This window comes from Dermochelys coriacea, chromosome 5 (genome assembly GCF_009764565.3).
Source record: "Dermochelys coriacea isolate rDerCor1 chromosome 5, rDerCor1.pri.v4, whole genome shotgun sequence".
NCBI classification, from domain to species: Eukaryota; Metazoa; Chordata; order Testudines; family Dermochelyidae; genus Dermochelys; species Dermochelys coriacea.
Genome location: NC_050072.1, coordinates 38,142,686 through 38,169,055, shown reverse-complemented (window position 1 = coordinate 38,169,055; position 26,370 = coordinate 38,142,686). Strand labels below are relative to the sequence as shown.

Here is a 26,370-nt window from a genome sequence, read left to right as displayed (position 1 = left end):
TCCTCAGTTTTCTCATTACTTTTGAGAGTTCTTTGGGATTTTGTCAGAGTCCTCTAGGGTATCCAGGATCATCCTCCTCCTCCTCCTGCATAATCTTGCTATCTACTTGTGGTCTCTTTTCCTGTTCTCTAAAATGTCTGGTGAGAGCATCCTCCTTTTTATAAAGTGACAATCCATTCCATCAGGTGACCCATGATCAGCCTTGTCAGGTGTTCAAAGTCCCCAGCCAAGTGATCCCCTGCCTGGTTACTAACCCATCTTTCAGAACCAGTTTTCTTGGTTTGGCCACCTTCTTTGTCCAAAGGTGCTTCCTTCCCTTTGACTAGAAAACTATCCAGGTTTAACGACCTACCATTATAAGCCCTCTGCCACCACCTCTTAGAACTTCATCCCAAAGATGAAATGTAAAAAGACAGCAGAGAAGGTAGACTAGCCAGCCATACAATCAAACAAAATTTGTAGTTTCATAAGAGAGTCCATAATCTCACACAGAATTAATAAATTTTACATAGACAGATCTCCCAGAATGCAACACAAGGACCGTACATTTTCAAATATGAATTGATTCTCTAAGTATGGACCATAAACTATTTGTGATCCATAGATCCCTTTCTGGTGGTTTGAAAATGCAACATTTTGAGAAACAAGGTCCGGATTCTCCTCTGTGCCAAGTTGCTGTTTGCAGCAGTGACAGAGAGAAATTAGTAGTTTGAGCATTGGCCTGCTAAACCCAGGGTTATGAGTTCAATCCTTGAGGGAGCCATTTAGGGATCTGAGGCAAAAATTGGGGATTGGTCCTGCTTTGAGCAGGGGGTTGGACTAGATGACCTCCTGAGGTGCCTTCCAACCCTGATATTCTATGATCAGTGAGCTTGTTAAGGCTCCCTGAATCTCATGGAGTATATGCAGGATAACATAGATTATTAGTACAACTGCTCAAAAATTGTCTGGTGAAACAGTTTTGTCAGAAAATGCCAGTTCATTGAACCCCAAATTTCTCCAAAAGTGAGTCGAGCTTGACAAACCTTTGCTGAATTCTGATGGAAACCTGCCTGATTCCATGCCAGCTGAGCTGTCATGCTTCCAGGAATCCCTGTCATGTTCACTTCCCCCAAGCCAGGGGGAACATTTCTAGGGTCTGTGACTCTAGGGCAGCCAGCTATTCAGACCACTCTGGGGCCAGAAACTCTGTCTTCCAGGATCTGTGGCTCTCAGGCAGCCCTGCCACTCCAAGGCTTCCAGTCTCCCTGCCATGTAGTCAGGAGACTAAATGCCCTGAATGTAACTAGTGCTTGGCTCCTAGCTCCAGAGCAGGGAGCCTGGAAGCCCTAAGAATCCTGGATCAAGCCAGAGCTCTCAGAGATTCCAAGCTCACTGCCGTGGAGCTGTGAGCCTGAAAATCCTGCGATGGGCTCCCAAGTCCCAGGTTGTGTGAGTCTGGGGCAGTCCTGCCATGAATACTGCCCTGGACTGAGGATCTCGGGGCTTCTAGACTCTTGGTACAGCTGTCTATTCAGACTGCCAGCTGGCTCCTGGGCAGGCCTCATGACAGGGCTGCCACAGACCCTGGCAGCTGGTGAGTGAAATTGGCATTCTTGCCTGTTTAACTGACAAGAATGTCCATTTCACTCACCAGCTGGTGGGTCTGTGGGAGGAAATGTCCTTACAGAAACACCATGTGTTTGTGTTTCCAAAACATTTTTTATTATTATTTTGGATTTCTGGTTTGCAGGAAATTTCAAAATATCAAAATTTCTCATAAACTGGAAATCCCACATTTCAGCCAGCTCCAGTTAGTAGTAACTTATACACACTGAAGTTAGCTGTAGCACAGTATGGAGATCTGGCTGTTTTCTGGTCCCCTTATGCTGCTCTGAACACAAAGGTTATCTGGACCTAAGTAGTTGGGAGGGGAGGTGGGTCTATGAGAGGTTCTTCTCTTTGGCAATAGTCTATAGAATGAAAAAAATGAGAATTACTTAAATATATTTGTATATTTCATGCATTTTTTTTACTGTTACTTTTGATATATCTGGATGATTGCCACTCACCTATCTAAAAACTGGGGGGAGGGGAAGGGGAGCGGAGAGGGAGGCAAATCATCAGCTGGTGTAAATCAGTGTAACTCTACTGAAATCAATGTTGAGGATCTGCCTATGGGATTTTTCTCAGAAACTGCATGAAAACCTTTCTGTATTCTTCTTCAGGGAAAAGATCAGGCCTGTTAGAATATTGCGAAAGAACTGAAATTTGCTTTAAGACAGACTGAGACAGTGTTTGTCAAGATTTAAACTTGACGCAGGGAGAAGCAGGTTGAGCTGTTTTCTGGTTTTGTTTTATGACGTGTGACAGTTGCATACCTGTCATCCAAAACAAACCACTCCCTAGTCTGGCCCTTTCACAATTGCTAAACGGATGATTACTAATTGATATTTACAGTGTCATCTCAAGGTTTAATAGTCTCAAGGATAACTTCCTGAGGCAATATAACAAGGAAATGTAACAAAAGTAGTGGTTGACTCATTGTCCAGCGTACATGAACCGTGTGACTAATACAGTTTATTCAGCTTTAAAGATTTCTTACCTATCACATTTAATAATAATAATAATTTTATGTATTTAGTTCCTACCACCATAAGTGTCCCTGTATCCAGAAAAAATCAATTAATAAAAACATAATAATTACCATTCTTTTCAAAACAAACATAAAAAGTAAGTAAGGCCGAGGTGTGCTGCCTTTTTTTAAGGTTAAAAAAAAAGTACAAACTTTCATGTTTGCACAGCATCCAGCAGGAAGGGGTCCTAATCCCAATTAGGGTCTTTGGGATACCATAATATAAATATTTTAAAATAATAATAAAAATAAAGAATGCAAAAGGCAACATAGAACATAGAAACTTTTATGATAACTGTAAATAACACACAGCTTACTCAAAGTTGAGGATCTGTTGGAGTTATTTTGCTCAAAATAAACTGTAGTCATGCACTTTTGCAGTTTTACAGTCCCCAGACCAAATTATTATTTTTTATTTCAATAGTATCAGAGGTGTGCATGGAACTTTACAGAGCATATTGGAAGGTGCAGTACCTGCCCTGAAGATCAGAATCTGTGGGCCTGATATAGAAAACCATTGCTCATATGAATGTTCCATCTGGGAATAGTCTAAGGGGAAAGGCAGCGGCTGTGGGGGGGAAGGGTTTATGGGACACAGTGTGTGTGGAATGGCTATTCTCCACAAAATCGAAGAGGATTGAAAGGTCAAATAGACAATACGGAAAAGAATGACATGGGAGAAAAGCGAAGGAAGAAGTATAACACAGTAGAGAAAAGAAGAAAGGTAGATGGGGAAAAAATCCATCAAGAGCATCTCTTGTCAGTCAGATAGGAGGCACTGCCTTAGCCCTGATCCTGCAACTTTTTCAATGTGGGTGGACCCATGAGCATGCACTGAACTCCATTCACTTCAGTTGAGCTCAGGTTTGGCACATGGATTCACTGTGTGGAACAAATTGCAGGATCAATGCCTCAGGAGAGCTGATAGACATCACTTGACCTAAAGCAGGGAATTTCTAAAACTAAATGTTTAAATTAAAGATAGGTACTAAAGGTCAGCTGTTGGCTCCAATATAGTTTAAAAGATTGGTACAGAGCTCGTGCACTTATGAAATTGCCCTACCACTAAATCTCTGCCTTTACATGCCCCTTCATATAAACAGTTGCAATTTCTCACCAGTACAGGTGGATCTGTCTTCTGGCTGCTGCATCTCAGCCCTTACCTTCTCCCCCATCTGTTCCTCCCCATGCTTGTCTTGCCTCATTTTGACTGACAATACTTCATATTTTCTGAGGAGCAATTCACCAGACCACCGCTTACGATTTGACCCTCTCAGTCTGTAACCCAGGCTTGCTGACTGAGCCTTTTATGTTTAACTCCTTCCCTGGTTAAATGAAGGAAGATAGTAAGTGCTAAAAGTTCAGACCAGAAGTCACAGGATTCCCCTCATCCTTTCTAGGACAGAAAATTCTTCTTTTTGGTGTGTCAGAAGAGTGAGAATCCAAGTTTGATACAATTCCCAGGTTGACAGGCTATGCAAATGTCTGAGTTCTGAGCCTTCAGTGAATACTGCAGAAGTGCACAGGTGATCTAGCCCTAGCTCACCCATTAATGCAAATACATTCCAGTGTCAAGAACACGTAGTTGGGAGGCTGCTGCTCCCCTGCTGCTGCTCTCTGGGAGGAAAATGGGGCCCTTGTACTCCAGCTGGGGACAAGACTCAGGTGAGGCCCTATGTCCTGGAATGTCTAGGGCCCAGATTGGCTTAATCCTGCTCTGCCTTCAAATGCTGTCTGCTGGTGTCACTTGGTTTCATTTAGAGTATAATATCCCAGGAACGAGTAGACCGGTGGTTCTCAACTCCACTTGCGGCCCAATCAGCACAGAGCTGCAGCCCAAGTGACATCCTCAGGGCCGTACAGGTACTACATATATTGTGTGGATGAGGTCCACATAACTCATAGAAAGCTGCATATGTGACCCACAATGGTGAATAGGTTGAGAACCACTGCAGTAGATTTAATATATCTGCTTTTACTATTTCCAATTGGAATTGCCACCAGGAATACACAGATACCTTTTTATCCTGTTGTTGTCTTCCAAGGATACTCAAACACTATTGTTTCAAAACAGTTTTATTAAAACAAATATATTTCCTGAAAATCTCTCTGTGGTAGACCTCCCAGTTATAAAATTTCAATTAGGTCCTTACAGTTCCAGCTGGTAACAAGATTTTGAAACAGAACAACAGATCTATTGGTTCTTAGAACTATTGGTCCCCTGTAGAAACCAACAGGAATCAGTTTGAAGGATTCTAATGGAGTTTACTGGAATTTCCAATAAGTTTATACTGGAATTTGGCAAGTGGCTAAGCTATATATTCATGTGGAAGTTTTAAGTCTTAGGAAAACAAGAAGCCAAAACTGAATAGCACTCACTAACAATTAAAAATATAAAAATTAGAGTTACACGTTTCATAGGGATATATTTAATGTTGTTTTCATCCTATAATTTAGGATAATATTTAATAGTTGGTCTCATCAGGGGAAATCCTGATGGGTGGCAACTTTCATTTCCCTTTTAGTAAATTTTAGTAAATTTCCCATTTTCCCTTTCCCCTATTAGTACTACACAATGTTGTAGAACAGTAAACAGGAGTGTGTGACTGTCCCAACCATCCTCTTTTTGCCCAAGAGGGCCTTGTTTTCCAGACTGCTAAATTCATTTTTTCCACTGAAAATCTGTCACTACTCAAATTACACCGAATCAGTCACAGCAACATTCTTCTCAGAATCATGAGTTTAAAACTATGTTACAGTTTGGGATGGGACTGAGTTCTAAGACACATCCTAGAATCTGGAAAAGTTATTTTCCATATGCTGCAAGAAACAAAGTTATTCGTAACACCAGAGTTATTGGGTTAAAGGATGGGCTCCACTCCTTACCCAAGATCTTTTTAGCTCTGAATTGTCACAGCTAGAGCTGGAAAGATTATTGATTGGTGTGAGCGGGGGTATGTTTTAAATAAAAATGCTCTTTTTCAAAGTTCAAAACTTTAGTGAGATGGAAGCAGATTTTTTTAAAACCAACATGTAAAACATTTTGTGGTTAGAACAACTCCAAAAACACGTCATACAATTTTCCTGATGTAATTTTACATTTTGAGCAGGATTGGTTGGTTGAGATTGGTCACAAGTCACATGGTATTGGTTTTCTTTCCTGTATGTACCTGCTCTGTGCGATCAGGAGAGTTAACAGAAGCCATTTTGACTCTTTTGCAAAGGGATTGGCACTGGTGGTAGCAGTGTGTGCCTCAGTATGTGATGAAGAATTACCTAATTTTCCATAGACAATTTTAAGAGGCCAGTGATCCTGACAATCCCCATACTCGTTAAGGGAGTGGTCCACCAAAGATGCCAGTGGATGTACAAGTTGCTTCCTGTAAAAAGTCAGACAAGAAGGCAGCACTAGGTAGAGATGAAGAGAAACTGTATGAAGACAGGACCATTTGGCCTTGTGGGTTCCTTGGTAATTTCAAATAGTTGATATGAGCATCTAGGTTTGCCTCCCATCCCAGTTTTACCCAGACGGTCCGGTTTTCAGTTTTGTGTCCAGCTGCCATTTAGGGTTGCTACATGCCCAGTTTTCAACTAGAAAATCTAGTTGTTGCCAGTTACCGGAAGGTGGAGATGATCCAGTGAGCAACAGGGGGAGGAGGAGAGAGGAGTAAGCGATGGGGACAGGCCCTTGGGGGAAAGAGGAGGAGCAGGGGCAGGGGAAGAGGGGGAGAAGGGGTGTGGCTTGGTGGAAGAGGCAATGAGGGGGGGCTCATGGGAATAGGTGGAGCAGGGTTGGGGCCTCGGGGGATGAGGTGGAGCAGGGGCAGGGCCTTGGGGGGAAGAGGCAGAGCAGAGAGAGGGGCCTCAGGGTCCCATTACCAGCAATTAGAAAGGTGTTGGCAACCCTATAAGCATCACTACTCTGAAATTCTGAGGTAGCCCATCACTAGATTAATAGATCATTTGGATATGTTGTGGATGTTGTGCTATGTGCTTTTCCAGATGTTTTTGGCTACAGTGAAGTATGGTTTTCCCAATAGTCTATTTTATTAATATGGGTATTTGCACAACTCTGATTTTTGGTGAATTGATAAATACTTTACATCACAAAAGGACTTTCATAACAGGTGTTACAATACATCCTACCAGTCATAGTGACTTAGCTCTAAATCCTGACCCCAGGTTATAGCCCAAACTGTTTGGCACACAGGAAGCCACCATAGATCTGGACTGCACACATGAGAGATGTGTACCCCCATGCAAACTCCATAAATAATGTGCCCGCTTCCATGCAGCAGAACTGCTTTGTGCAGCTGAGGAGTGGGGACATAATTTGCCCCATAATAAACAAAGAAACAGAGGGCTTATTGAGGTCAAATTGTAAAGCTGCCCCAAGGAAGCACAGATAGAGATGTAGATGTAACAAATGTCTTATGACTATTTTCTCCAGGCAATAATTGCAAAGAGCCCTATTTCTCGGTGTTGTACTCCTGAAGCCATATCCTTATGTTTACTAGAATTAATTGAAGAGGAATCCTCAGAGGGCTATATCTGCTGACTTTTAGAGTTGCTTTGCACCACCAAAGTGCAAATATGAAATGTTGGTAGAGAAATGCCTTTTTTCAATTAAGCTAATTGTGCAGTTCAAGTAGGTCCTCATTTAATACATGCTTTGCCCCATGTTCATCTGTGTAATTATGGCCTTTATCTGTAATACAATTGCAGAGCCGTTCCACAAGCACTGCAAATGGAAAATGTTTCAATGTTCTGCTACTGCTGTTATCCTTGAAACTAGTACAATTTCTTCTCAAAGAGATGGGGATATTTTAACATCTTCAGCTGGTGCCTCTGGTACAATTTAATGTAATGTGTCAGAGGAATCCTTCAGATCATCACACACTGAAAGAAATCTAGTCCTGGTCCTTAAGATATAGACCTATAGCTGCATAAGGTCACTAAACAGCACCATCATTTGTTCTTTATTAGACTGGAATGTCGGAGAAAATCCTGGAATGGAGAAAAGAAGAGTTCAAAGTGGAACTATCACAGGGTTTTTCAGAAATTTGCTGCAGCTGTGCTCCTCTTCACAGATGCATGTTCCAAATCTAACCACCAGCCTTTTGTGTTGCTCAAGATCAAGGGGATTTTCTCAGCAGCTTCCAAAGTGGCCTATATCTCTAAATTTGACAACAATATGACCTGTGAACATACCTTAGAGAGAATTTTCAGCTTCACAACTTTCATGAATAGCTGTAGTTACGTGTTCTCAGGAAAAAATACATATTAAGTTCATGATTATATTTGTTTCAACTGTGAGAAGGATGACTAAGAAGACAGGGTTGTTTTTCCCCGACATTGAATCAGTTTTAATATAGTTTACAGTAGATGATGGTGTTGAGTAAAAGTTCAAAGTAATTTGATATCTTGGAGCATTTTGGTTAAAAGTTATAAGTACTTACATTTTAGTCTAAGGAAAGAAATCTGTAACTTGAACCTAAGATGATTAGTTCATAATGCCAACTACAGAAACTGAAAATCTTGGCCTAGATACTCTGCTGCGCTAACTGCAATAGAACCTCAGGGTCATGAACACCTCAGGAATATGTTTGTTCGTAACTCTGAGAACGCTATGGTGGTTCTTTCAAAAGTTTACAACTGAACATTGACTTAATACAGCTTTGAAACTTTACTATGCAGAAGAAAAAAATGTTACTTTCCCTTTATTTTCTTAGTACACCTCTACCCCGATAAAACACGGTCCTCGGGAGACAAAAAAATCTCACCGCATTATAGGTGAGACCACGTTATATCGAACTTGCTTTGGCCCCTCTTGTTCCCTGACCGAATCATTTCCCTACCATTATGGGGGCCATGGGCGCTTTGGTCCCTCCTATTCTGTGCCATTGGCACATAATTAGTTTAGTCTCCTGTAGTCTGTAATACTTTGGTTTAATTTTGGTTGTTGGGTTTAGTATGTCGTACTGGATGGTGTAGGTAGCCTGTGATTTACAGGAGATCAGACTTGATGAGGATCTGGTGGTCCCTTCCGGCCTTAAATTCTTTGACTTCACTATGGAACTTCAACGAGTCTAAAATAATACTCAAAAAGAAAAGGAGTACTTGTGGCACCTTAGAGACTAACAAATTTATTTGAGCATAAGCTTTCGTGAGCTACAGCTCACTTCATCGGATGCTGTAGCTCACGAAAGCTTATGCTCAAATAAATTTGTTAGTCTCTAAGGTGTCACAAGTACTCCTTTTCTTTTTGTGAATACAGACTACCACGGCTGCTACTCTGAAACCTAAAATAATACTGGTATTCACATGCTAATATGTAAAACAAGCACCCCACTTTTGTTCCTAGAATTCTCAAAGTGCAATGCAACCAGAAGACAGTTTTTCAAAAATACACTGTAAAGGTTTTGAGGCTCTAAATTTGACCCATCTTTAAATTGTTACAAAATCTGACAAGAAATATCCTATAGGTTCTAAATTTTTAAAATCTACCATTCAAGGAATTGTTCCCTGACGCCCCCTCCAGAGACCCCTGTCCCTAATCGACTCCACCCCCTACCCAACCCCCCTGCTCCCTGTCCCCCAACTGCTCTGACCTCTATCCCTGCCCCCTGGCAGGCGCTCACCGGCAGTGGTGGGAAGTGAAGCAACACAGCCCCAGCCCGCTCCACTTTCCTTGCCCCAGCCCCAGCCGTATTGCTGGGGGCGGGGGGGGAGCGAGGGGGCTTGGGGAAAGGTCCCACACTCACCTGTGGCAGGAAGTGGAGCACTGTGGCTGGGAGCTGGTGGAGTGGAGCAGGCTGGGACCGGGCTGCTCCGCTTCCGCCACTCCCTTCCCCCAAGCTCCCTCCCCCAAGTGATATGGCTGGGGCCGGGGCAAGGGAAGCGGAGTGGACTGCTCCCGGCCCCCCACTAATCCCCCGGGCCACTCTGGGACTGTGGGGCCCCCAAAAGTGCCCCCCCACAGCTCCTGCCTCCCAGACCCTCCAGGGGGGTGCCCCTGACCACCCCCGAGACACTCTGCCCCTTATCCAACTCCTCGGCCCCAGCCCGGCCCCCTTAACGTACTGCTCAGAGCAGCGTGTTCAAGCTTTACCGGGTTGTATGTGAACCCACGTTATATCGGGTCGCATTATATCGGGGTAGAGGTGTAGTTTATATTATCACAGTGCTGTACTGTATTTTGCTTTTTTTTTTTGTCTCTGCTACTCCCTGATTGTGTACTTCCAGTTCCAAATGAGGTGTGCGTTTGACTGATCAGTTCATAACTCTGGTGTTCATGACTCTGAGGTTCTATTGTGAATTTTGTGATACAGCAAAGGTGACTTTCAGGGAGCGGGTTAGGGCTCCCTGATTCTCTGAGTGGATCTCAACTGGCCCTGACCTCAGCCTAGCTCAGAGCAGCCTGGGTACCTCTCTTGCTAATCCCAGCTGGCTAAGGGACTGTACAGCCACTGAGCATAACTGGAGGGCACTATCCTCAAGCCGTGCCCTTTCCTGTTGTGACACATCCAAAACACACGCCTACATTGCAGTGGCTAACTACATTGGTTCTGTGCCAGGTGACAGCTCCTTCATACTGAATGGAATTCTTATTGGCCAGATCCTACCGCTTTCTAGCCCCTTTGCACTGCTCAGATGGTATAAAGTAGCCAGAATGTAACCAAGAATCTGGCCCCTTATCTTTGGCTTCAGCCGTGTTTGTCAAAACTGTCTATAAGAGAAAACTGAAAAGATTAATGTAATAAATACTCGAGCTATAGAAGAAATATCTTGTATTGTTTTTCATGACCAAGAAATGAGATAAAGTGACCGCATATATAAAAAGCACGATCATCCATTAAACAAATTAGACATTATCTCTGTTGACAAAATTATCATCGTACAATAAATTTTCCCATTTAAACTTTTAAACAGCAAGCTTCTGAATGAAACGAGTAAATGAGGACATAGCTAGCTATCTCTGGAGTTGTATTAGGAGCTTACTCACAGTTAATTGTTTTGTAAACACAAATATCTGAGACATCCTTTTTAAAAACATGGCTGTGCAATGCCAAATGATTATGGCTAATCTTTGTTCTTTTTGTAAGCATTAGGTTTCTTTTCTCTACACATGTAGTTGGAAGTTAGAAGGAGGGGGTGACGGAAACGGTTCATGTTAATCTACTGACATAAAAAAGAAAATCTGCCGCTACTGCTTCCCTTTTTTTTTTTTTTAAGAACACTTGCCCAGCAGCATGCAAATTTTCAAGTTAATTGGTGCTAAGTAATCTTTAAAACCCAATAGTAGGGGATAATAATTTACAGGAAGAAATTATAAAATGTTCAAGTCTGTTTCTTTATATTTTGAGAAACCAATTAAAAAAAACATACTATAAAACAGTTAAACAGAGACTCACCTGCATAGCCTGGACAACCCAACTCCAGTTTGTAGAAGTCAAATAATCTCTTATAAGTCTCTATGTAAGCCTCCTCCCCTGCAATCCCTTTTTGCTAGTTCTTGTGACATAAAGGGGTGGCTGCAGAGCTGTTGGAATTGGTGCCTGGGTAATAACCTCAGTTAAGGGCATTCCTTGAGTGGCACAGTGCTGCTGCTCTTCCCTCACAGTCACTCCTGTAAGTTGTTCTAGGAGCGTTCCAGGGAAGAGGGGACATGGTCAGGACACCAAAACATCTGGTCGGTTTTGTCTGTAAAAATGGCTCTTAGGAACTGTTTTAGCTGAGCATAAATGCAGTTCTCTGCCTACAATAAGTTACCCTGTGAACCAACCCTGTGAACCAAACACCAGGTACCTCCAGAATCAGTGTGTTCTCCCTTCCAGCTGTGTCACAGTTATTTTACTCTGCCTTCTGTTTAATACTTACCCAGAAAAAAATTTCCTTCCAGATTTGATGTTTTCTATTTGGCAAACATTGACATCCTCCTCCTACCCCCTCCCCAACCCCTACATACCCTTTACTGATGAAGATGAAACTGATCTGGCTGTGTTCAACTCATGAAGTACTTTCTCATTACAAAAGAACTTTGTTTGTGTATCCATACCATTTGACTGATTTTTAGATCAGCTCTGGGGAAAGTGTTTGGTAATTAACTACCACTCTACAGCCAAAGCAGGGGACAGAAAGCTTTTTGTGGGCCTGCCAGAAATTAGTGGCTAATGTTTTGCTTATTTTTATTTTTAATTTCTTGGTGATGGAATGGTAGATTTTAAAAATTTAGAACCTATAGGATATTTCTTGTCAGATTTTGTAACAATTTAAAGATGGGTCAAATTTAGAGCCTCAAAACCTTTACAGTGTATTTCTGAAAAACTGTCTTCTGGTTGCATTGCACTTTGAGAATTCTAGGAACAAAAGTGGGGTGCTTGTTTTACATATTTGCATGTGAATACCAGTATTATTTTAGACTCGATGAAGTTCCATAGTGAAGTCAAAGAATTTAAGGTCAGAAGGGACCAGCAGATCCTCCTCAAGTCTGATCTCCTGTAAATCACAGGCCACCAACACCACCCAGTATGACACCCAACAACCAAAATTAAACCAAAGTATTACAGACTACAGGAGACTAAACTAATTACGTGTCAATGGCACAGAATAGGAGGGACCAAAGTCCCCATGGCCCCCATAATAGTAGGGAAATGATTAAGTGAGATATACCCAGATAATCCTGGCAAGTGACCTGCACTCATACACTGCAGAGGAAGGCAAAAATTCCCTAAGGTCACTGCCAATCTGAGCTGGGGAAAAATTCTTTCCCAACCCCACATATGGCCATCAGTTAGACCCTAAGCATGTGAGCAAGAACCAGCCAGCCAAGCATATGAGAGAGAGAGAATGCATGGTACCACCTCAGAGTGTCGGCCTTCCCTGTCCAATATTCCATCTCCAGCCATGGCCATGTTGGTGCCCCGGGGCCAATCCAACTTCTATTTAAGTCACTGGAGATTGAATTGGGCTTCAAGATCTGAAAGAGCTCAATCTTGTAAGTCATGTTAGTATTCCTTACTCATACAAGTAGTTCCATTAGAGTTATGTCTAGTCTGCCTCTTTTATACACTCCCTACACATGGAGCCCCAGAACCATGGAAGATTCTCATAAAGTCCAGTATATGGAGTCCATTGTCATAGAGTGCTCCATGACAGAGATGGTGGCATTTAATTAGTGAATGGAGGGACTCCTGCTTTTTAAAGTTTTTTGGGAGGACAGAGAGATAAAATTATACACATCTACGATAACGTTAGGAATAATTTTTTAAAAGATAGCTGGATCGGGGCAGAAAGAGGGATATGACCTTTAAAACAAATAGATGGTGAACAGGACCTTTTACTTTATTTACTAAAATCTGACAACCTTCAACTTTATTTTATTCTGCTCCCAAAAGCCCCACCTTGGTAATCTCAGATTTCAGAAAAATTGTTACCTTGTGAAGAAAAATGTGAATTTCCCAATTTCTGAATTTCAAGGAATGTTGAAAGACAGTCTGAAGTCTAGCTAGACATCAAAATGTTATCTCCTTCTCATATTGATTCACTTAACCTCATTTCAGTATATGATTAATTTTCAATGGAATCTCTGTTAAACTTATCTCTACCTGGTCAATATACTGTATAACCATAATGTGAATCAAATAGCTTTTAATTTATACTTTTTAATACTTATCTTAAAGAAATTTATGCTCTGAGACTAAAAACACATCATTTAAAAGAATTTGTAGCACTTAGAACTACAGTATATAAGGATAATTCATTAAACTACTGTGGTACTAGCCAGCGCTGAATGGTTTAATATTATTTACGTTTTTTCTTGACATTTTAAAGATTATATTTAATTTCATCTGGGACAAAATTCATGAAGATATTTTAGGAGGGAAGACCAAACCCATTGAGCTTCCTTTTCTCTTCCTTGAAATTGCATTCTTATGCCACTGATTCCAGAAACAAGTATGCCAGCTTTTCAAACTTGGGTACCTAACATAGGCTCCCAAGTGCACCGTTCTCAAGTCAGAGCACCTCACTACACTTTCAGCTTTCAGCAGTGTCAGTTCAGCCCCGTTGAAAAATGCAACAGCTGTAGGAGAAATCATAGACAGGCTTTACAGGTGATATCCTCACTTTGGAAATATGATTATTTTTTCCTGATTGTCGTGAGCTAACCCACAGTGCATGCAGGTTCTCATGTGATTGGTCATTTTGTGAGTGGGGTGTGTGCATGGCCCTTTTTGCTCCTTTTCTGCGTCCACTTCTACATGTTGTACGACAACGTGCTGCAATATGACACTTTGTACATTAAAAAAGACAAGCATCTTAATAATTTAGAAAAGACTAAAATCTTTCCAACCTGATATTGGGTTTCCAGGGTAAACTTCAGGAGAGCTTTCAGCCGCCCTATCTCCCTGCTCCCCCAAAGCAGATTGTGTGATGCACTGTACACTCATACACCGTTCCGTTTAGAGTAAATATTACTGCAATGTTTGAAAAATCCTTTTGCTGCTACATCCTTGGCTAAACATAATTATACTTAGCCCTTACATGGAATTGCCTTTTCAGAGGGCTTTATTAATAGATTAAAGCTGGACATCCCTAGGGGCTAGGTCAGACACTATTATTGCCCCCCACTCCTGGGAATCTGAGGCCGAGAGGCTAACACACCTAGGATCCAGACCTCAGCGTGGGACAGATCATCATTCAGCGAAGAAATATGCCAGTGAGACGTAAAGTTCTGCTGGGGAGGCAAGGGGCAGGGAGCCGTGGCCAGAGCCAGCGGAGTTGTGGCGCTCAGACGCCGCGGCAGGGCCACCTGCTCAGAACCCGGAGCCTCCAGCTTCCGAGGCTTGAATCTTGCCGGTGCATCGCCCCAGGCGGCGGCGGCGCCGCGCGCTGGCCGGTTACATAAGCGCCCGTGGGCCGGAGGGGGGCGGGGGCGGCGGCGGCGGGGGGGGGGATTGGTGGCGCGCGCGCGCGCGCTATGCTCCTGCCCAAGGCAGGTGGCGGTGACATGTGGGGGAGAAGCCGAGAGGGCTCCGGACCGACGTGTTTGCTCCTTCAGCCGTAAACGGAGCTCGGCGGAGGCGACTGCGAGAGCTCCACGCCGGGTTTTCGGCCGCTCCCCCCCCCCCCCACCACACACGCGGCTGCCCCCGGCTCCGGCTGGCGGGGAGCAGCAGCGGCCGGACTCTCGCTCGCCGGCTGCTCGTGCGATGCCACCACAGGGAAACCCGGAACGTCACGGGGGGCTTTAAAATACCCTCGGGGGGGGGGGGAGGGGAGCGGTTCCCTGAGAGCCGCGGCCCCGCACTCCGCTTCTCGCCGCTGCGGGAGGAGGAGGAGCTGGGAACACAGGAAACGCGGTGGCCGCACACACGGCAGCGGCCGCGCTGATTCATTTCTGCCCGGAGCCCTCACGGGGGGGGAGGGGCGGCGGCGGCGGCGGCGCAGCCTGGCCAACGCAAAGGTCCCTGCATCAGCCGTCCCGGAGGAGAGAGGAGACGAGCCTCCCGCCGGCATCATGCAGGCTAGGGGCCGCTTGAGGGACTGAGCCCGCCGCAAACGAGCCGTCCAAGTGTCCCCGCAGCTTTCGGTTCCGACCATTGACTTTAAGGCGGAAAGAAGGAGGCTGGAGACTCTGTTACCCAGGCGGTTCCTTTGTGGGTCCAGCTGGAGTCTGAAGCCTGCCCTCCCTCAGTGCCCCGCGTTAGCAATATGAAGGAGCAGCACTCATGTGTGGGCACTGGGCATCTGAGCATGGCTGGGTATGGCAGGATGGAGCCTTTGCAGCTTGCTGGTAGCCCTGTGAAGCGCTTGAGAACTGAGTACTCCTTTCCCTATCTCTTCGCAGAGGAGGCCTACCAAAAACTGGCCAGCGAGACCCTGGAGGAGCTGGACTGGTGCCTGGACCAGCTGGAGACCCTGCAAACTAGGCACTCCGTCAGCGAAATGGCCTCGAACAAGGTAGGACCCATGGGACTACTTGCCCCTGTTTCTCCTCCTCACTTGCTGCCAAAGCTGGAAATCCAGTGGATAGTTTTTAGCTAGGTACAAAATGCATCAAACTACTTACAGGGTCCCGTTCTGTGGGCCACACTGGAGTTTAGCCGTGCAACCCCAAGTAAAAACTTCAATGCATCTCTAAGCTTCTTTTTAATGTAAATTAAGCTGTTTAATTAAAAAACGAAACAAACCCCAAAAAAAAAACAACCCCTGAGTGTTTGTAAATGAAGAAGCTGTTATCCTTAACTAAAACGTTCACGGGTTTGTTGACTCATATTACTGCATGTGAGTGGATCAACCAAGGATCGTAGTGCAAAGTTCTGTTTCTGATGGCATGTGGGTGCATAGAGCAGGGATGCTGAAAACAAACAGTTTTGAGACTTTGATATATTGTTAAAGGGGAGTTATCTGAATACTGTTAACAACAAAAAAGATGCAGTGGTCTAAGACACTAAAATAACTGTATTGGGCTTGAAAACCACAGGACACATTCATCGTTTGAAGCTCTGCCTATGAATCTGAATGATTGCCCGTGTAGTTTGTGCAGATTCTGATGGCTGTAAATTTCAAGGCACATTTTGAAAGTGGTGAAACATTAGGTGTTGGAAGGTTAAACTATTTCTCTATTTCTGTTTGAGTTTAAAATAAGAGGTATTATATTTGATTGCTGACCATTATAATCTCTTCTGTTATTTATTCTTGCCACACACATTCTGTTGGGAGCCAAGAAAATGCTATATTTCAGTATCAGAAGTTAGTTGTCTACAATGGAGAGGTACAAGGTTGTAAGCAACCTTGTGCCAGAGGGTAAACATCTGAAAAGGTGATAATAAAGATAATAACACTGTATTCAATACGATTGTATTTTAAGTGGTACAGATCCTATTTTAGCTGTAAATATTGATGCCAATATATGGCATAATGTTTATTACTAATGTTTGCAAGGAAAAAGAACATATATTTTAAAATTTTCTGCAGAGAATAAGCCATATATGTAGGGCTTCCAGATAACCCTTTCACCATCCTACTTTCCTCAGTGCCCTCAAGACCACAGACTGAATATTCAGCTAATATTTATGGTGTTCATTTTAATGGACTTTACCTGACATTACTGAGAATTTATTTTACATCTGTAATAAGAAGAACTTGCTACAAGGTACTTTGGGAGGCGTATGTGTTCCCCACATTTGTAATCACTCTAGAAAAAGGGGGGGGTTAATTGTAACAAAGAAAGTACACTTCTTTCCTCTATTCCACCTATGCAAATAGCTATTCACCTTGTAATAAACTTATTATTTTGAATTAGTTTAATTTTTTTCAGAATATCAAGAAAAACAAATAAGGTCTTTTTTAATATAATCTCTGTCTTTTATTTTGTCTTTCTGCTTTCTTGTTTTGACTGCCATTCCCAACTTTGTCATCAGTTTTCATCAACTGCCTTTTATTTAACCGGATACTCTTCTGTGGTTCTGTATAAGATGTCAAGAATTTCAGCTTTTATGCTGCTTAAGCCCCATAATATATCCAGTAAATTTCTCAGTGACCAGTGATGCTTCTCTGTCCTGTCTCCACAGTCTCTCTGGTTCTGGTCAGCTGGTTATTTCTGCTGCTTTTATGATTTGAAAGTAAAACTGACAGTAAGAGACAGAAGCACAAAAGAGAAATGGTGTAAAGCTCAACATTTCCCAAACTTTAAAAACAGTTTTGTACCAAATTGTTTAGCAACAATTCCAGCAGGATCTGATCCTGAGATACTGAGCTTCTACATTTGGGACTTGCAGATATTCCTCATCTCAGAATTGGTCCTTATTTCTTTTTTCACTCTAAATCAAGAGATAGTGGGTCTGTTTCAGCTCCTATTGATGTCAGTGGCAAAACTCATTTTTTAAAAAGGGAGCAGGATCAGTGCCACAGCTAGGGCCTGATCCTGCATTTGTTGCAAATCCCATCCAAATTATTGGATATTTATAGTGTGGAAAGAATGCAGGCTTAGATAATTAATTTGTGAAAGGAAATGTACATAAATATTATCCAGTTATTTGTAATTATAATATTGAAGCCTTTTATGGATCTGATTAAATACATTTAAAAACACTTGTCCAACCACTTTAGGAGGAATGACCCCACAGCAGTTAACACTGGAAGATTTCTATAGGGTGAAGATGTCTATCTAATTTGTTGACCCATCAACTTGCTTGTTTATGATACTTATATGGCCCTCGCTTCAGTAGGGTACCTGAGAAACTCTCTATTATTTAGAAAAAGAAATAATAGTTATATTTTATTGAATCCAGTCCTTTTATGCCTTTTATGAACACAGGAGACAAGACTTTTAAACAAATAAGATTTAACCAGTTACAAATCAATAGTTCAGTCAAATATATTAATAACCTTGACTTTAAAAAGATTGGTCATTATTTTTGAAAACATTCTGATTGACTTTTGTCTGAGAAAATCTAAGCTTCCATCACCCTGCACAACTGCAGATCTTATCCCACCCCCTTTCCCCCCTTGTGTTTGTATTTGTTAATGCACTCCTGATTTGCCAGAGATAACAGATAAATATTACTCATATATACGTATTGAAATCAGGAATAAAATGTGTCTCATAAAGGTCTTCTCATTTCTTCAGAAACAGGATCATGCAGGCAAGGCATTTGATACGAGATATACAGTAAGCTGGGTTGTCATAGCCAATCTGAAGGTCAATCAGAATGATGCCATATCTTACGTCAGAACTGGAAATTAATATTGCAGTCACATATTGAGTAGGTTTACTTGATCCATCTACTATGGATACAGATGTCGGAACTCTCTGTTGCTAGTTACAATGCAACACGCTAAAATATTCAGAAATGCTCTCAGATAGTTTTATGTTGTGTTAAGGTTGGCAGGCCATAAATGAAATCTCTTTTTATTTTTTGACTATGTAAATCTATGTGTATGTTTTCAGTGTTCTTCTTTCTTAAATCAAAAACAAATCAAATGCCATTAGTCATCTTGCGAATAACAGTGAGCACATACAATAGTGGGGAAAAAATCAGTAAGAAAAAGATTTCAGTTTCAAATGTTGCAGGAGTTGTTATGAACAGTCATTCTAATTCTAATTATTTTTAAAAATATCTGGTATTTACACAACATGCTACATTTTAAAACAATTATACTCACATTAACTAATGATCACGACATCCCTGGTAGATATGTAGATAGATACTGTTATCCTAATTCACGGGAAAACTGAGGCAGAGAAGTCTAGTCTGAGAGTAAACAGATAGCCTTTTGTGCAACAGGGATAAGGACTCAGGAATGCCTGACCGCAGTACTTGGATCAAAGCATTAGAAAAATACCAAAATGTATAGCAAAATAAAGTGAAAGGAAACCAACAACTTATAAATCACACTAGTGTCTGAATATGTTCTTTACCCACCATTTTTATAAGTAACATCTAAAGATCACTGTAACTGGGAAAAAAATAGAGATGGTGCAGGAAAGATACTTGTCTTTTTTTTATTTCCAATTTGTTTACTTTGTGCATTTGGCAGCACTTTCTGCATAGTCAGTTCAATTTTACTCTTTCCCCTGTGCTGTCAGTCAATTTCCCCTGTTTGTGTGAGTCTTTTAGACATAGTGGGGTGGCATAGGAAATGGTTATGTTGTCTTTGCACCAGCTAAGGATTCACTCATATTAGTGGTGCAAAAGCAGCTATATTAGAGGAAAGAATGCCTGTCAGGTTAGGGTAGTCTGTGCCTCGTGTGTATACTATAAACTTCATAGGCCAGGGAGCATGTCTACTGTACAGCTACTATCTTGATCTGATACCTTGGACCCTTGAGCCCTTATTGAGTTTGACTGATTGCATTAAGTCTCTGCTCAAGCACAGAAGGCTCCTCTATCTGATCTCAATGCAGGATTGAGTCCTGTGTTTATACAGTTTAGAGCATGCTATTGGTACACAATAAATAGTAATCAGTGATATCCAAACTCATAGCTATGGACTCAGGAAAGCAGAGTTGGTATAAATACGAGGCAGCATCTTGAGGAACCTCACCACTGTGGTAGTGCACAGGGATGTAAAAGGCCCTTGGCAGGTTGGGTGGGAATTTCCGCAGTGCAGGCACTGTGTAAGGTAGCACAGGTGGTGCTCCACAGGCCCTCTCACAGGCCTGGGCATGCCAGGAGAGTGAGTGTAGCTCAGAGAGCTATGGCGATTCTGAGAAGCTTTATATCCTGGAGCTGCCCAGTAAGCAGTCCAGCCAGGGCTGCCATAACTCAGAGCAGCTTCCGGGGATGCTTAAGTTATTTAGGGGTTGTGCCAGACCCTGACCATGCCAGAATTGATAAAGCCCAAAAATAGCTTCTTGGAGGAACAGCACATGATCTCACCCCTGGTCTATATGCATGGCTCTATAAAGAAATCAGTTCTAAAGAACATCACAATCAAATAGTGAGTTTATTTCTGTAATTAATAAGCATGTTGCCAACGCTCATGATTTTATTGCGAATTTTGAACTATTTGATGTTTCTTCTTAAATCCCCAACTCTTGGAGTCACATGAGAGCCAGATAATCTCAGCTTTCATTTAAAAAATAAAGTATGTTTCTAGCCCACATAGTTGTGGAGAAAAGCTTGAAAATATAATCCCTAACGGCTCAAAAACCAGAAGGCAGATAAAAAGAAATATTGTTTTATCATCGCATGATTTCTGGTACCAGACTCCTGATTTTTGAGCCCTTGGATTGGCAGTAGTGGGTAAGGCATGCAGACTGGGTGCCCCATTCGTTGATGTGCCTTTCCATTTAATGTTTGCTAGTACTGAGGCTTTTAATATTAGGCCAACAATTTTCAAACTTGGATGCCAAAAATTAGGCTCCCTGATGCATATTTAGATACCTAAATAAAAATGCACTAATTTGCAGAGGTGCCTGCTAACTTCAGATAACGCTATGAGTGCCAGTGCACGTTTGAAAATCCTAACTTTAATGTAGGTGCTGAGCAGGGATTTGGATGCTTAACTTACACTTTGGTACAATCATACAAGCAAATCGTCTTTTTAAAAAATGTCTAGGTTACATGTGGTGGTGTTTTATTTTTATTATTATTTACTCTTTATCCTTTTTTTTAAAAGTCTTAGATTGTAAACTCTCCTGGGCAGAGACCTGTATGCATGTATGTGTAAGTGTGTGTGTGTGCATCCTTCTGCAGTACCTAGCACAATGGGCCCCTGAAACCTGACTGCGGTCCAGGGGTGCTACTAATAAAGATCTAGCAAACATTTTCCACAGGACTGTACTAATTTGTAGATGAGTTAAATATAGAGGAGTGTGTATAATGAAACTAACATGCAAACATATTTTCACTTCTGTATTTATGATTGCAAAAATCTCCAGTGTATTATTATAGTATGTCTCTGTATCTGAATTTAAACACAGAAACGTTTCAATGCATGTTGAAGTTTACCACAGATAATGATAACATTCTTTGCTATTTTTGTGATTAATCAAAAGCATTGGGAACAAAAATAGTGATGGGAACAAAAGTCAGTGAGGATCACTGTTAGTTACAGTATGTGGATACATTCTTGCTAACCATGGGTTTGTGGTCCCAGGCCTGTTTACTATGAGTGCACTATTTCTCCAAGAAACTTCTCTAAACATCAGAGTTAGAAAGATATATGTTTTATTTAGTTTTACCACACAAAACATCTACTTTTTTGATATATCAAATAAAGTTGTAGCTATCCAACATGTATAGCAGATTATGTGTTGATGCGGGTATTTATATTCAAGTGACTATGCAAAGGTTCCTCTGAGTTGTTGAGTAAAAATAAAATGCAGATTCCCAAAGCAGCAATGCATCTAACGATCTCTCCCATTCAAAGGCTACTTTACTAGGAGCACAAATCCAAATGTTTGTGGGCATATTCAGTCACTGAAAGAATACATTTCATGGTCCTGTAATGGCCATCCATGCCCTGTACTCAGCTGAAAATGTTGACCATCCCACCACCCGCTGAAAAAGGATTAAACAAAAATAAATAGAACAGGGATTGATTTGAACATTTCATTAAAGTGAATTGCATTTTATACACAATTTAAATGTCTTAATTGTAAACATTAAGGATAACAAGAATGAGACTTAAAGGGAAAACAGTCATCTTGAAATCTAGTTGATTTAAAATAATGATTTTTTTACACCTGGCACTGAGGTCCCCTGCCAATTTTTGTTATTTAATAATCACGTTTTCCTATTGAGAAAAGTATTTTTCTTCTTCTTTACTGCTGTGTGAAAGACTTGTACAAATAACACGGGAAACTGACTAGCGGACTGCATAGGGGAAGGAGTGAAACTAAATTAACTACGCAGCAAGTGCTGCCAAATGCACAAAGTAAACAAACTGGAAATAAAAGAGAAGTATCTTTCACCCTCTTTTTTTCCCCCCATCATAGTAATCATAGATGTTACTTGTAAAAAGAGTGGGGAAAAAAGATATTTGGATGCTAGTGTGATTTATAAGCTGTCGATGTTCCTTTCACTTTATTTTGCCATACATTTATGTATTTTTTTAGTGGTTTGATCTTAGGTCTGGGAGCCAGGAATTCCTAAGTTCTTACACCTGTTGTGCCAAAGACTATCTATTTACCCTCAATCAACCTTTTCTGCCTCAGTTTCTCCATAAATTAGGAAAACAGTATTTACCTACCTACATACCTATCAGAGACATGTGCATTAGTTTAATGTTTGTATAGTGGTTTGAAAATGTAAAGCACTATATAAGTTCTAAATATTTTGTTAAGAATTAGAATTAAAATGATGGTTTAGAACAACCACTGAGTCACATGAAAACAAAATCTTTTTCCTTACTGAATTTGTTTTTCATTATTGTATGAGCTCATTGGCATCTTTGCTTTATCCCATGGGAGGCACTCAGATAATATGATGATGGTCATCTAGATGGATACAGTGCATCTTACTAGGAATAACGGAAGAGGCTAATGTTGTGGTATGAAAGAATGAATCACCATTGAGAAGTCAGCTTTTGTTAACCGGCTGACTATTTTTTAGTCATGTCCTTTTGAATCGCTTCTAATTACGTTGACATAGTTTGTTACATGACTAGCATCTTGTCTTCAGGAATGACAGTCCATGTGTAGAAGCTTTATATTTGATAGTATTTTTACCAAATTTGTAAGCTCAACCAAAATAAAATAATATCTTCTTAAATCATGGTCATATATTAGAGTGATCTGTTTCCAGTTAGAGAAAAAGGATAATGTTGTCATTTCCAATTTAAGAGGATTTCTTTATTAGTCACTCTCTTAGGTTTCAGCTATTACACATAATAAAATATGTGCTGGAAATAAAATAATGGAAAAGGAATTTTCTAATATCACGACTGTCAATTTTGTTGCAAAATTGGTAGGTCCTCTCTTTGTCTTTTCAGCGATAAAGACAGCTGATAATCGGTTCCAAAAATTTTTGCAGCTTATTGCGGGACAGCATTCTTATATAATGTCTGGCAATGTCATTACAATTGGCTAGTTGACATGATAGGAACATCAAGAGCCAATTAAACTATCTTTCTAGGAAAATCCAAGGATGTGGTTAGCTCCTTACTTGAGTATGTATGCCAATTCTGACAAGAATTAGAAACGAACAAGATGTATTTGTTCTCAAAAACCTCATTGAGTGTAGCATCAGGAAATACTTATTCATTGAGGGTTTCATTTTGTACAGCACAGGTGTGGATGTTATCTGTATATGTAGGAGCTAAAAAGTGATGAACTAGACAGGGAATGCAGGGAGTCCAACCTTCCATTGATGAGAGGATTTCTACAGGGTCACCATGCTTAGCCTTGCTTCATAGCAAGAGTAAAGCAGAAGATGAATGTGTAGCTAAGCACCAAATTTGCATGCTGGAAGAATTGTATTTAAACCAGGGGTGGGTTTTTGGCCCGAGGGCCACATGTGGGAATAGAAATTGTATGGTGGGCCATGAATGCTCACAAAATTGGGGAGGGGGTGAGGGCTCTGGTTGAGGGTGTGGGTTCTGGAGTGGGGCCAGAAGTGAGGAGTTCAGGATGTGGAAGGGGGCTCTGGGTTGGGGCGGGGGAGTGGGGTGCGGGGAGGGGGGCTGAGGGCTCTGGGATGGGGATGGGAATGAGGGGTTTGGAGTGCAGGAGGGTGCTCCATGCCGGGATCGAGGGGTTCAGACAGTGGGAGAGGGATCAGGACTGGGGCAGGGGGTTGGGACGTGGAGGGAGGCACAGGGGTGCAGGCTTCAGGCAGTGCTTGTGTCAAGCAGCTTCTGGAAGTAGCAGCATGTCCCTTCTCTAGCTCCTATGCGGAGGTGCGACCAGGTGGCTCTGCACGCTGCCTGATCATCCACAGGCATCGCCCCTGCAGCTCCCATTGGAGCTCCGGAGGGGACCATTGGAGTGGGGCCATTGGAGTGCGTAGGAGCCGGAGGGGGGCCATGCTTTCTGGAGCCATGCTGCTGCTTTTCGGAGTAGCCCCCGACCCTGCTCCCCAGCTGGAGTGCCGGAGTGGGGCCATGCTGTGGCTTCCAGGAGCCACGTGGAGCGGCCCCCCGACCCTGCTCCCCAGCTTAACACAGCTGGCGCACTGGATCCGGCCCATAGGCCATAGTTTGCCCACCCCTGATTTAAACTCAATTCTCCTCAAACAAGCCCTTTCCACACTTTCTGCTCCTTTTTTATGCTATGGAGCAGGTATGCAAAAGTCCTGAGACCTCTGTGTTAGATCAGTCTGCTTAGTACTTAACCTTACTTGCTCCCATGTAAGTCTGGTCACTTGTGCTGGAGCACAACAAACTTTCCCGAAGGTAAGCATAGTGATGAGTGTAGGTAAGGCACTTCCTAGTATGCACTGTGAAAAGACTTGCAGGAGCAGGGGTAATGGGTGAAATTTACCATAATACAGAGGACTCGTACAAGGCCCTCTTTGCTGTTTAAGTACTGCAGTGTCTTCACACAGACTCAGGGGTGGCAAGAGTACCAATGTAGGGGGACTTCACATCCACCATTCACCCCAGAAGGAAACTTCTTGCTGTCTCCAAGTGAGAAAAGTCAGCTAGATACCCTGTCCTTGTAAGGAGCAAATCAGCGAGGAATGTTGAAGGTGGGTCTGAGATTTTGGTCTGTTGTTGAGTTAAGAGAAGAAATAAACATGCAATGGGTGAGGTTATGGGTCTGAAAAGAGATAGGCAGGGTCCCAGCTGCTAAACTGGTACTCTGCAGGTAAGTGAGAGCAGCCTTTGTTTCATCTACTGGGCCAGCTTTGGGTGATAAGGAACCCCCTGTGCTGTAGTGCTGGTGTGGTGGGTGATGAGTGCATGAGAGATAAGAGACACTGAGGTCAGGCAGCAGCTTGTCAAGAACCTTCTGGGGAGTTAAGAAAATGCTTTCCCCTGAACAGCCATTAGAACATAAGTATGGCCATACTGGGTCAGACCAAAGGTCCATCTAGCCCAGTATCCTGTCTTCTGAGAGTTGCCAATGCCAGGTGCCCCAGAGAGAATGAACAGAACAGGTAATCAAGTGATCCATCCCCTGTCGCCCATTCCCAGCTTCTGACAAGCAGGCTAGGGACACCATCCCTGCCCAGCCTGGCTAATAGCCATTGATGGACCTATCCTCCATGAACTTATCTAGTTCTTTTTTGAACCCTGTTATAGTCTTGGCCTTCACAACATACTCTGGCAAGGAGTTCCACAGGTTGACTGCGTTGTGTGAAAAAATACTTCCTTTTGTTTGTTTTAAACCTGCCCGGAAGATCTGCTACTCATCTCCTAAGTAGGGCCTTGGCTGGGGTTGGGATTGGGCTGTGCACTGCTATCTCTCCATTTCATGCTAGATGAAAGGAGCATTGAGTTCTATGCCAAGGAGAAAATGACAACTCCAAACATTGAGCAGGCAGCACTCAGAGGAAAACACTTTCTTACTCTCTGTGTGGCTCTTTACAAGCAGCTAGCTGTCAGCTCTACACAACTTTGCTCCTTTCTGCTGCCCCAACCAGCCGCAGCAACAGCACTTGGGGTCTGTCCCATAACAGTGCATTTGAGCAGACAACCTAATACCTGGAGCTGGTACCTTGAACCTGGAACTCTGTCTGCCTGCTTGCCTGAGCTTAGACCTACAGTTCCTTCCTACCCCAAAAGCTTTTGAGTTCCTCAAAAGCCCTATGACTATGCCCCTTTTCCACTACCCTAAGCAGTGCCTTAGGAGATGGGATATCTCTTCCCACTTATGCAATCTCAGCCAAGTAGAGGTGATTTTATCAGTCTGTCCTCTTCCTGGGCTCTGATGACTTCCTCCATACACCTCAACGAAGCAATGTTCCCAATCCTGCACACTGATGCACAATCACCCCTTTTTATAGCCTCTTTAATTTTGCGCAGGTATGAAAGATTCTTTCCTTCAGGTATAATGACACAGAACAATGTAGCAAAAATAGAAAATATTATGAAGTAATAATCAGTAAAAATAGTTTAGTGCATGATGTGGGAAAATGAGCCTAGTTTTCATCCATCATATATATTTGAATATGAAAAAGATCTTTGACAATTAAAAAAATGTTTTATTGGAAGTAAAAAGTAAATTTAAGTGCTACTTTTTAGAGCATACTCACCAAAAACCTCAAGGTCTTTCCTAAGAAAATAGTATTGAATATTGCAAAGATGTTACTTAGAAATGGATTGTATGTAAATAAATACTTCATAATTGCTCACCTTGC

At 42.2% G+C, this 26,370-nt stretch overlaps 1 protein-coding gene and 1 long non-coding RNA gene across 7 annotated transcripts in view; one reads left to right on the top strand and one right to left on the bottom strand.

The window, feature by feature from the left end:
* Positions 1-26,370, top strand: part of PDE4D (phosphodiesterase 4D) — a 1,154,521-nt gene that overhangs the window by 1,071,287 nt on the left and 56,864 nt on the right. For 4 of the 6 annotated variants that reach the window (XM_043515458.1, XM_038401475.2, XM_038401476.2 and 1 more), the window contains one exon: positions 15,465-15,577. In XM_043515458.1, the coding sequence (XP_043371393.1) occupies positions 15,465-15,577 (113 nt within the window). Of the gene's footprint in view, positions 1-14,517; positions 14,610-15,092; positions 15,379-15,464; positions 15,578-26,370 lie in introns of those variants that run through there. The other 2 variants (XM_043515461.1, XM_038401478.2) reach the window with 2 other exon arrangements.
* LOC122460464 lies at positions 1,726-15,042 on the bottom strand. Its single transcript, XR_006281776.1, has 3 exons — positions 14,660-15,042; positions 13,891-13,893; positions 1,726-1,952 (listed from the first exon to the last, which is right to left on the bottom strand). It is a non-coding gene; the product is annotated as an uncharacterized LOC122460464 (long non-coding RNA).